General features: G+C 48.2%; 1 protein-coding gene across 2 annotated transcripts in view; it reads right to left on the bottom strand.

Annotated features, from left to right (window-relative positions):
- srgap1a (SLIT-ROBO Rho GTPase activating protein 1a) overlaps positions 1–12,457 on the bottom strand; it is a 289,071-nt gene that overhangs the window by 24,746 nt on the left and 251,868 nt on the right. For both annotated transcript variants that reach the window (XM_070900273.1, XM_070900274.1), the window contains exons 16-17: positions 7,305–7,410; positions 3,283–3,507 (exon numbers count right to left, since the gene is read on the bottom strand). In XM_070900273.1, the coding sequence (XP_070756374.1) occupies positions 3,283–3,507; positions 7,305–7,410 (331 nt within the window). The remainder of the gene's footprint in view (positions 1–3,282; positions 3,508–7,304; positions 7,411–12,457) is intronic.

Raw genomic sequence — 12,457 nt, 5'->3', positions numbered from 1 at the left:
TTAACCTGTGCCGTTACTTTTAGTGATTTGTACATTTACCCCCCCCGAACCCTCTGCTCCTCCACCCCATTTAGATATTTATTTTCCAAGGAGTATGTGGCCTCCTTATTCTTCCTGCCAAAATGTATCACCTCTCACTTATCTAAGGTTGCATCCGTGTCGCGCATAATTGGCCTTTCCCCAGAACACAAGGTAAGCTAATCAGTATCATCTGTCAGGGCTCTGAGCACATGGTGCATGATGTGTTGGGAAAGTGCTGAGCACACAGAGCCGGGACTTCGAGGACCAGCAACCGTTAAAGGGCTGTTGACTTCTCTCAAGAGTGCCTCAGTTGTTCCCAGTCCCATTCCACGCCATTCAACAATTGACCGCTGCAAGTAAGAGAGAGGACGAGGGTACAGGGGTGGGAAAGGACAGGGCCCGTTGGGTTAAAGAAATGTTCGGAGGGTCCTCCTGTGCTGTCCCGTTTGCAACAGGGGCTGAGCACATGGAAGTTGCAGCAGTCCAGCTGCATTACGGGGCTTGGGCGTCATTTATATAATTTCCAGGCCCTTACTGACCATTACATGTAGCAGCAGCTCGAGTGGGGGTAGCACTCAAGGCAACACTCTTCAGTAGCAAGCGGACCATGAGTCTCACACTAACAGGGAGCTGGTGCCCAAGGCCTTCAGCTCAATGGGCACCGGCTGCTGAATTATCAGCCCCGAACTACTACTTTGGGTACAGTAGCATAGTGGTTATGTTGCAGGACCTGGATTAATGATCCAGGGACACGAGTTCAAAGCCCACCACGGCAGCTGTGGAAGTTAAATTCAGTGAATTAAATAAATCCAGAATAAAAAAAAGCTAGCATCGGTAATGGTGACTATGAAACTATCGGATTGTCGTAAAAACTCATCTTGGTTCACTAATGTCCTTTAGGGAAGGGAATCTGCCGTCCTTACCCGATCTGACTTATGTGACTCCAAACTCTCAGCAATGTGGTTGACTCTTAACTGCCCTCTGAACTGGCTGAGCAAGTTGTATCAAACTGCCAGGAAAACACCTCACAGACTGCAATGGTTCACCACCACCTGCTCAAGGACAATTAGAGATGGGCAATAAATGCTGGCCTTGCCAGTGACGCCCTCAGTCAGTGAATTTAAAAAAAATTGGTGACTGGACTCACTTTCTCGACACGTTTATAAACAAAAGCACAATTTGCTTTCAAGTCCCCAGTGTTTCAATCTCGCCGAAGGCATGCCCACCCCCGCCCTCCCCACCTCTGGAACCTTTTCCAGCCCCCACAAGCCCCCCCCCCCCCCCCCTCCCGACTCTGGCCTCTTGTGTATCCCCCCCCCCCCCCGATTCCTTTGGTCCCACCATTAGCAGCTGTGCCCTCGGCTGCTAAGGTCCTGCTCCCACCCTAAACTTCACCCCACCTCTTCTCCTCCCTCAAGGTCGGTTCTCTGATCAAAGCTTCTGGTCGGCCCGGCCAACCTCTCCTCCTTTGGCTTGGCACCGGTTTTCTTGAGGTGGCACCAGGGTCGTACTAGGACTGCTCGGCACTTAATTACGGGCGGCATTGGTGGAATGACTGGGAAAGGATTAGGGTGTGAAGGGAAATCTATTTTAAACATCCCTCACAACAAGAAAAGTTTTAATACAAGAGAGAACTTTTAATGATGGCTATACTGCTTTAAAAGGCAAGTCGAGAACAAAGAATATAGAGGAACATTTTTAACAGATAAAACACATTACTCAGATAAAAGGAGCAGTTGTGGCCAGGGACAGGTCTGGGGTTGCTATGCGACCAGTGGAACCAGCCAGTGTTGAGATAAAACCCTCATTAATCTGCAAGTGACATGCATGATGAAGTAACTCCGCTAAACTTTGAACCAATTTCAAGAGAAAATCCATGCTTGAATGAGCCAATCATTAAGACGGTACAGTAGCAAAGTGGTCATGTTACTGGACAAATGATCCGGAGACACGAGTTCAAATCCCCCCCACGGCAGCTGGGGAATTTAAATTCAGTTAATTAAATAAATCTGGAATTAAAAAACTATGGTGACCGTGAAATGACCAGATTGTCAGAAACACCCATCTGGTTCACTAATGCCCTTTCGGGAAGGAAATCTGCCACCCTTACCCGGTCTGGCCTATATGTGATTCCAGACCCACAGCAACGTGGTTGACTCTTAACTGCTCTCTACGGTTCAAGGCGGCGGCTCACCACCACCTTCTCGAGGGCAATTAGGGATGGGCAATAAATGCCGGCCCACATCCCACGAACGAATTTATAAAAAGATGTACATGGGAGAGCCACGAGAGAAGTTTTGAATACAAGAGCGAACAACCCCTGGGGGTCAAAATTAATTTTTTTTAACGCCACCCACTGCCGCCGGGGGGGGGCCAGGGGGCGGGGAGTGGGGGGCTGACGGGCGGCTAAGTCCTTACCGTCGGCAGCAACCGGGTTCCTGGGCTGACTGGAAATTTAGTTGGGTGGGGGGGGGGGGGCGCCGAGCTGCATGGTGACATCATTGAGCGTGCAATGCCCCCTTGTTGCCGCCGTGATATTTGGTGAGTACGGTGGCCTTACCGGCAGGCGGCCGTACAACCTAGGTAAGGTGGTGGGACATCGGGGCGGTAGCATTCAGGGATCAGGGCAAGTGTTTATGTTTATTTTGTTACCATTTATGTATTAGTGGGACCACTGGGGAAAGTGTGGGTGTGGGTCAGGGAAAGTGTCGGAAACTTTTCTTTCCCCATTTTTTTTTTAAACTTGCGTGCCGGCTGCCTACCGTGGGGAAATTAGTTTGGCCTCTTGAGATACCGCTCCGTTAGGCCCGAGGATGAGTGTGCAATGCGCTCTCATCTTTGGACGGAAAAACTGAATTTTGAAGTTTGAGGTGGCACCTACCGCCTGCCATTAATATTAGCACTCAGCCGGTGTCAACGCCTCAAAAGCGGCGGGACCGAACTTTGACCCCATAGTGTTTTTTTTAATTGCAGCCGGCCTGGATAAACGTATCCTGGTCTAATGAAGCGAAGGTGTGTAAAGATTCCAACAGACTTCAAGCGAGCGTCGGTCAGGCCAACTGGAAGACTCCAGAACAGGTTAAGTTGGGTTCTTATTCCATCCTTGCGTTTGTGGTTAAATAAAAGATCTCTGGGAGATAGTGTATCTGTATGATTTTATATTGAAGTGGATTCAGGCCGACCAACCCCACTCGAACACCCAATGTGGGAGATGTGACAGTCGGAACTAATGCTGACTGGTGGGGGATCCCCAGAGCTTACCAATAATCGTCGCTGGCCATGCACTTCTCATACACCGGTCCATCCAGGTCCTTCGAATCCGGGAAAATCAGCTCGTTGTGGATGATGATGGTTTTAATCAGCTCGTTCACGTGCGCCTGGCACGAGACTTGATCCTGTGTGTCAGGAACAGGCATCAGCGTTGGGCCGAAGCAGATGGCCAGGTTGTAAGGATCCATCATGTTTTCGTCATTGTACTGAGACAAGCTGCCAAGAGACGAAAGGCAAATCAGTGCAAGGGTAAGCGGTCAGAACATAAGAAATAAGAGCAGGAGTCGGCCATTTGGCCCCTCGAGTCTGTTCCGCCACAGAAGAAGATCATGGCTGATCTGATCCTGGCCTCAACTCCACTTCCCCGCCCACTCCCCATAACCCTTGGACCATGTACAGTAGACACCTCAAGTCGCTGGAGAAATACCACCAATGATGTCTCCGCAAGATCCTACAAATCCCCTGGGAGGACAGACCCACCAATGTTAGCGTCCTCGACCAGGCCAACATCCCCAGCATCGAAGCACTGACTACACTTGATCAGCTGTCCCACCTGTGACAGAGACTGTGGTTCTCAATTTGGACTGCACAGCCACCTAAGAACTCAGAGTGGAAGCAAGTCTTCCTTGATTCCGAGGGACTCCCTATGATGATGATGACTCCCTTATCTTTCAAAAATCTGTCTCTCTCCACCTTAAATATATGCAATGACCCAGCCTCCAAGCTCTCTGTGGCAGAGAATTCCACAGATTTACAACCCTCAGAAGAAATTCCTCATTTCTATTTTAAAGTGCGACCCCTTATTATGAAACTATGCCCCCTAGTTCTAGTCTCCCCCATCAGTGGAAACATCCTCTCTGCATCCACCTTGTCAAGCCCCCTCAGAATCTTATACATTTCAATAAGATCACCTCTCATTCTTCTAAACTCAAATATGAGTACAGACCCAACCTGCTCAACATTTCTTCATATGACAACCCCTTCATCTCAGGTATCAACCTCGTGAACCTTCTATGAACTGCCTCCATTACAAGTATATCCCTCCTTAAATAAGACCAAAACTGTTGGCAGTACTCCAGGTGTGGTCTCACCAATACCCTGTACAGTTGTAGCAGGACTTCTCTGCTTTTATACTCTATCCCCCTTGCAATAAAGGCCAACATTCCATTTGCCTTCCTGATTACTTGCTGAACCTGCATACTAACTTTTCATGTTTCATGTACAAGGACCCCAGTTCCCTCTGTACCACCGCATTTTGTAATCTCTCCCCATTTAAATAATAAATAGTTTTTTTATTTTTCCTACCAAAGTGGATAACCTCACATTTTCCCACGAAACGAGCGGCAGGGAGAACGTTTGCGTTATTCTGGCAAAAACCCGAGCCACACGCATAGCTGCTGACACAATAGGGAGCCGGGCCAGCAGCGATCGGGGGCTAGGGTTACCGGGAGCCGCGATCGGGGGCTGGGGTTACCGGGCTGGCAGCGATCGGGGGCTGGGGTTACCGGGCCGGCAGCGATCGGGGGCTGGGGTTACCGGGCTGGCAGTGATCGGGGGCTGGGGTTACCGGGCTGGCAGTGATCGGGGCAGCAGTGATCAGGGGCTGGGGTTAACAGGCTTGGAATGTTAGAGCTAGATTCAGAAAACCTGCACAACACGGCTCCACGATGTTTTTGCTTTCCCCTCCGGTCCACATCAACCGTTGGCTGAAATAGAGGAAATACCAACATTCTTCTTTGCGAAAAAATGTCAGAATGGCCTTGAGCAAAATAAAAATAACCTTCAACTCCAAATAACGTGACACGAGACCGTTGTGAATCAAATTGCTGCTCCAAGGCTCTCCCAGCCGGCTTCAAGATGCAGCGGAGTCAGAGTGAGAGGGGCGCGCTGCGTGGCTCCATGACAGAGCGCCCCGAGATCTGCACCCACGCAGCTCAGTGCACTGGGCACGGGAACTCTGGGGGCGCAATTGTCCTCTTTTCACAGGCCCGCCAGCACCACCGGCAAATTACAATCTAGTACTTTTTGAAGTGCATTCACTATTGTAATGTGAGAAACGGGTCAGCCAATTTGCGCACAGCAAGCTCCCACAAACAGATAATCTGTTTTAGTGATGTCAGGTGAGGGATAAATATTGGCCAGGACACCAGGAAGAACTGCCCTGCTCTTCTTCGAAATGGTGCCATGGGATCTTTTACGCCCACCTGAGAGGGCAGACAGGGCCTCGGTTTAACATCTCATCTCAAAAATGGCACCTCAGACAGTGCAGCGCTCCCTCAGCACAGCACTAGTGTGTCAGCCTAGAATTTTATGCTCAAGTCTCTGACCTGAACCCACAACCTTCTGACTCAAGAGGCAAGGGTGCTGTCCACTGAGCCACGGCTGACAGCAGACCTCTCTCTCGATGCTTGGTCACTATTTTGCGCCTAGATACAACCAAAGGAGTTGTTGTCTGCTTAAGACGACCCATAATCTCAAAGTTTATTTGGTTAAGAGTAAGACTGGATGCTCTCTCATACATACAAAGCTAAACCCACATCTAGATGATCAGCCATGATCTCAGTGAATGGCGGAGCAGGCTCGAGGGGCCGAGTGGCCCACTCCTGCTCCTAATTCTTATGTTCATGGTCACCATTATTGATGGTAGATTTTTATTCCTGACTTATTTCATTGTATTTAAATTCCCCGGCTGCCGTGGTGGGATTTGAACTCTTGTCTCCGGATCATTAGTCCAGGCCTCTGGATTATCAGTCCCGGAACATAACCGCTATGCTACTGTACCCTTAAAGGTGGTGGTGAGCATGTGGAGGAGAAAGGAATAGAAGAATATGCAGATGGTACTGGATGAAGAGGAGTGGGAGGAGGCTCTTGTGGGGTTAAGGGGAGAGATGGGGGTTGGGGGCACTTTCTCAATCTTAGTTGGGTCACCCGAGGAGCTTTTCTGTCCCGTTCATGAAGAACTCATGTTGGACTAATCATGGAGCAGGACGTCAACCATAAGTCGGAAGCTGATCAGGCAAATGCTCATTCTCCAACTGCCGTTCCTGGCAGGGACAGTGCCACCCTCGGCAATGCAGATCGGAAAGGTGAGGCGAGTGCTGCATACGACTCATAGAATCATAGAAATTTACGGCACAGAAGGAGGCCATTTCAGACTATCAGGTCCACGCCGGCTGACCAAGAGCTATCCAGCCTAATCCCACTTTCCAGCTCTTGGTCCGTAGCCCTGTAGGTTACGGCACTTCAAGTGCATATTCAGTTACTTTTAAAATGCGGCAAGCGTTTCTGCCTCTACCACCCTTTCAGGCAGTGAGTTCCAGACCCCCACCAAATCTCCTCTAAACCTCCCCCCAATTACTTTAATTCTATGCCCCCTGGTTGTTGACTCCATTCTAAGGTCCTTCCTGTCCACTCTATCTAGGCCCCTCATAATTTTATACACCACAATAAGGTCTCCCCTCACCTTCCTCTGCTCCAAAGAAAACAACCCCAGCCTATCCAATCTTTCCTCACAGCTAAAATTCTCCAGTCCAGGCAACATCCTCATAAATCTCCTCTGTACCCTCCCTAGTGCAATCATATATTTCCTGTAATGTGGTGACCAGAACACTGTACGCAGTATTCTAGCTGTGACACCATTAATTTAAATGGAAGATTGTGGGGGGGGGGGGGGGGGAAAGAGGAGGGGAGCACGGGATGACGCTCCCAAGCCAGGACCGTGAGGGCAGGACACTCTCCCAGCAAACTCCACTTCACATCGCAAGGCCAAATTTAAGCAGTGAACTATCATTTGTTTTCATTTATCAGAAAGCCTATTTAGGGAAATTGTTAGCGCTCTGATACTCCTTTCCCCTGCTGCTCTCTTGCTGCAGACGGCACCCATTAATAGCTGCATCAGCAGATAAAGTACCAGGATGCCAGCAGTCACTTGGAAAACTAACCTTGCATTAATTTTCCCACAAATACGAGACACATTTCCGAATGAGCAGAAGACAGGCGGGAGATATACTCACTGGTTTAGAAAGGAGAAGAGGTATCGCATCACGATAATCACAGAGCGCGGCAAGGTCAGGAGAATCTTGCGGAGGTGGAGAGCTCTCTCGTACAGACTCTCTATTCCTGGAAGGCAAGACAAAGGCATAAGGTCACGCTGAGCAGACACTGGGCTAATCCATCTGAGCGAGGGATGGCATGGTTGACCACCATCAGATTTTTCTACTTTTTGAACGCAACATCGACATAAAGAAAGAACTTGCATTTATGTAGCACCTTTCACAACCTTGGGATGTCTCAAAGCGCTTTACAACCAATTAAGTACTTTTGGAGTGTAGTCACTGTTGTAATGTGGGAAACGTGGCAGCCAATTTGCGCACAGCAAGCTCCCACAAACTGGAATGTGATAATGAACAAATCATCTGTTTTTAATGATGTTGCTTGCGGGGTAAATATTGGCCTCGACACTGGGGATAACTCCCCTGCTGCTCTTCGAAATAGTGCCCTGGGATCTTTTACGTCCACCTGAGAGCGCAGAAGTGGCATTGGTTTAACGTCTCATCCGAAAGACGGCACCTCCAACAGTGCAGCACTGCACTGGAATGTCAGCCTAGATTTACGTGCTCAAGTATCTGGAGTGGGACCTGAACTCTCAACTTTCTAACTCAAGAGGCGTGAGTGCTACCCACTGAGCCATGGTTGATACATAGACAAGGAATAATATGTGCTAGATACAGGTCAAATTGCCCTCTGTGGGCCCAAGTTTCCACATGATTTGCGCCTGATTTTTAGGAGCAACTGGTGGAGAACGGACTATCTTAGAAATCGCAATTCTCCACATTTTTTTTTCTGCAGTTCTAGTCAGTTAGAACAGTTTCACTTTGGAACAGAATTTTTTCTTCAAAAGGGGGTGTGTCCGGCCACTGACACCTGATTTCAAAGTTTCCACAGTGAAAACATACTGCAAACTAACTTAGAATGGAGCAAGTGAAGATTTTTGTAGAACTGAAAAAACCTTGTCTACACATTAAAAAATCAGGCGCAGGTTACAAATTAGGCGTCCGGAACGAGGGGGGGGGGGGGGGGGGAAGGGAAGTCATTAAATTCTATAATAAATCCTTATTTATACTTATACAAATATTATACAAATAAATCCAACCTGAATAAAAATTTATAAGCAAAGAAAAGATTAAATAAACCATCTTCCTACCTGTGTGAAAGTGCTTCAGCCAGGGAGAATGCTGCAGCAAGCCTCACAAGTTGAGACAGCCGTTCGTTCCCGCGGGGGGGGGGGGGGGGGGTAGAGGGAGAGAGTGCGGGCCCGACTGACCGAACGCAGCGGGGGGGGGGGGAAGGCAGCCATTCCAGACGGCGGGCCGGGGGGGGGGGAAAGGAGACAGTGAGAAGGCTGCAGGAAGCCTCACAAGTTCAGCAGCCATTTCCCGATGGCAGGGGGGGGGGGGGGGGGAGGATGTCGGGAAACGGCTGCCTCAACTTTCTGCAGCCTTCTCACTGCTGCAAGAAGCCTCAGTGCTGATGTGCTGATGGCAATGTGCTTTTATTAAAAAATGTTCAAAAATTAAACAGCTACAAAGAACTACAAAAATGGCCGAGTGCCAATGTTTCTTTCACACTGCGCGTGCGCGAACGATCCAACGCGCACGCGCAGGGTTGCCGGCAGGGAAAAAACTAATTTAAATGGTTCCCGCCCCCTCCCACTTACAAAATCGGCGCGAGTGGTAGGCTCCGCCCCCCCTGGGTGCCTCGCCTAGCAGATATGGAGCTGCAGGGCGCTCCAGAATCGCGCGTTTTTTTTCCGGCGCCGTTTTTGGCGCGAAAAACGGGCGCCCAGCTCAAAGGGGTGCCCGTTTTTTATCGTGTGGAAACTTGGGGCCTATATTGCTCCAACAATTTTAACCACAACATTAACAGTGCGATTATTCATTTGCTCATCTGTCCATTTGTCTGATTTTCTTTTGGAGGGGTGGTGGTGGTGGAGCTATTGTTAATTTAGCACAAGCGAGTAATTATGAGCAGTTTAGTGCTGTGGACTGATGCTCAATGGTAAAGGCATTGCGAGTCACTTGACTGCTTGACTGATCCCACCGAGGAGGGCTCGCTAGAATGGTCAGAGAACACGGGCCAATCAGAGCATCGATTTTCCGAACCTGTGCACCCACAGTGAGGCCTGGCCATTGGCTGTACGTTATCAGTAATCGTGGGCCCACACTTCGTCCATCCCCTGTGCATTATCAGTAACCGTGGGCCCACACCCCTGGATGGTTTGTACACTGGCTGTGCACAATCCATTTCCTAGTGAGCGCCTTTCGACAGTATGGAAGTTATACAAAAAAGGGGGGAAAGTTTCGGGAGCTCACATTCGGAAAATCGGCTCGCTGGACTCGGCTCCCAAGACCGTGAGGTGAATGGTCAAGGTTCCAATCCGCGGGGTTTAATGTACAACTCGATATAATCTTTCACAGACTGCACTTTACTTGCTCCAATAGTGGAATGAGCTGATGTGCTCTTAGAGAGCTGGCACATGTGCAATGGGCCGAATGGCCTCCTGCTGTGCTGTAACCATTCTACGGCAAGTCACCATTAATACAGTTCGACTTTGCTGTTCTCCTTTTTCAGATGTTTCACAATAGTTCGCCATTCAGCACTGAAACAGGCCATTCAGCCAAAGTGGTCCCTACTGAGCTCATTCACCAAAGCTGCATTAGAAGCTATACAGATGTAGGACCACATTGTGAGGATTACAGTGCCTTTGCAACTGCACTCCTCAGTTAGTATAGCTCTTAAAACCCGCACATTACATTGGTGCAAGATACAAAAGTGCCATTTGCTCGGATTAGTTTACCTTGTACATAAAAAAATGATTCGACTTATATAGCGGCATTCATAACCTCAGGACGTCCCAACGCGCTTTGCAGCCAATGAAGTATTTTTGAAGTGTAGTCACTGTTGTAATGTGGGAATCACGCACAACAAGTTCCCATAAACAGCAATGTGATAATGACCAGACAGACTGTTTTTGTTATGTGGATTGAGGGATAACTATTGGCCCAGGACACCAGGAATAACTCCCCTGCTCTTCTTCAAAATAGTGCCGTGGGACCTTTTACGTCCACCTGAGAGAGCAGACGGGGCCTCGGTTTAACGTCTCATCCGAAAGACAGCAGCTCGAACAGTGCAGCACTCCCTCAATACTGCACTGGAGTGTCAGCCTAGGTTTTTTTTCTGCTCAAATCCCTGGAGTGGGACTTGAACCCCAACCTTCTAACGCAGAGACGAGAGTGCTACCCACTGAGCTACAGCGGACATAGAAACAGAGAATGGTAGAGCTTCTTACGTCAAAGCTAATTTCTTTTAAAGTTATTTTTAAACTTACACTGCTCTTACTGAACAATTTGCACCCCACCCAGAGTTTTTCTAAAGCAGTAATTAAAATTGTTGGAAAGTTTAAAAATCTCTTCAGGAAATTGTCCGAATGGATTTTATCAGCTTCAAAACCAATCTGTTACACATTGGATATTAAGGGAATCAAGGGATATGGAGACAGTGCAGGAAAGTGGAATTCAGGTAGAAGATCAGCCATGATCTCATTGAATGGCAGAACAGGCTCGAGGGGCTGAATGGCCTACTCCTGCTCCTAATTCTTATGTTCAATCCTTCTGACAAAGAGGCTGGAATTTACCTATAGGTTATTCTGTGTATATTGAGTTTCCTAATTCCTCTGTTAGCAAGGCGTGACGGTTCTAACTGTGGTCAACTCGACAGGTCTCATCAAACGGACGACTTTGCCAACCTCTGCAAGGGGAGTGTCAGCCTGGATTTTTGCGCTCAGGTTTTTGGAGATAGGCTTAAACCCCAATCTTCTGATTCAGAGGAGAGAGGCAGAGGTTACAAGATCGCAAGGTAATTGCAGGTGTGGAGGGCCATTCGGCCCATCTTAATTCATCCATCCAGCAACCCCCCCACCTCTACTGCTCTATCTTTGAGGTCGCTCCAAGTGTGGATTGCTTCGTGTGTGAAGAAAAATTTCCTGATGCCAGTCACTAAAATTACCATGTGCTAGTTTGAACCAGTGTCCCTTGTTCCACTCCTGCAATTTCATTTAAAGCAGCATTCCAGTTGACCTTTTCCGTTCCTTGACAATCCCATCTACTTTGCCTCTCAAATGCCTCCATTCCTGGCTGAAAAACCCAAATCTTTCCTTATAACTGAAAGCCCAATACTGGGAAACAACCTCGTGGCTGCTCTCTGCACAGCCTCCAGCATTTAAATGTCTCCTTTGTTTCTTGGTGCGTAGCCTCTTGAGTGAGGTCTAACCAGAGAATTGCAGCATTTGACAACCACAACTTGTATTCACAGTGCCTTTAACATTGTAAAAAATTTCACAGGAGGGCTATCAAAAACAATGGGGATGAAATTGCGGTTGGAGGCTTCCTTCACATGAACGCCACCGACCCCCAAAAAATCTACGAAAGTACCTGGAGGTCCCGGAGGAATGTAGGATTCCGGTCGGAGGCCTAGATTCGCTGCGCAGCGCACGGAGAGATGTCTTTCAGGACGTACGTACATGCTAGAGTCACGTGGGCCTGGATCACTATGCAGTATTCTCATTCATAAAAATGGGAGCTCCGTTTCTACAAGTTCCCATTACTATCAATGAGAAAAAACCCTAAAACACCGAAACACAGCATAATAAAATAAATAAATAAATAAACAACACACCTCACATATTTAAATTTAATTGAAACTAAATGTAATTAAATGTTTTAGAATTTTTTTTAATGTGCTTTAATAGGGTTAAAAATAAACTCCCCTTAATGGACAGGGTTTTTAAATAGAAGAGTGAGTGTTTAAATTTTATTTTTTATGTTTTAAAAAGTGTTACGCTGGTAAAAGTAAGCGATGTGCCTGCTTTTACCAGGCGTACAAGTTTGAAGGACATTCGCTGGGCATGTGTTGGGCAAATAGGCCCATCTCTGCCACGTGGATATCCTTCTTCCGGGGATGCTTTCGACCGGTCTAAAGAAATCTTGTCAGATCGGAAAAGCCGGTTTTCGGCGCATGTGCATCGCGCGTCTGAGAACCGGCTTTGGCGAGGCCTCGCCGGGGGTGCGCACTTCATACGGGCCCGGCGTGGCCGGAATTTTCGGCCCAT

This window comes from Pristiophorus japonicus, chromosome 15, assembly GCF_044704955.1.
Source record: "Pristiophorus japonicus isolate sPriJap1 chromosome 15, sPriJap1.hap1, whole genome shotgun sequence".
Taxonomy (NCBI): domain Eukaryota; kingdom Metazoa; phylum Chordata; class Chondrichthyes; family Pristiophoridae; genus Pristiophorus; species Pristiophorus japonicus.
This window is presented reverse-complemented; position numbering and strand designations above follow the sequence as displayed.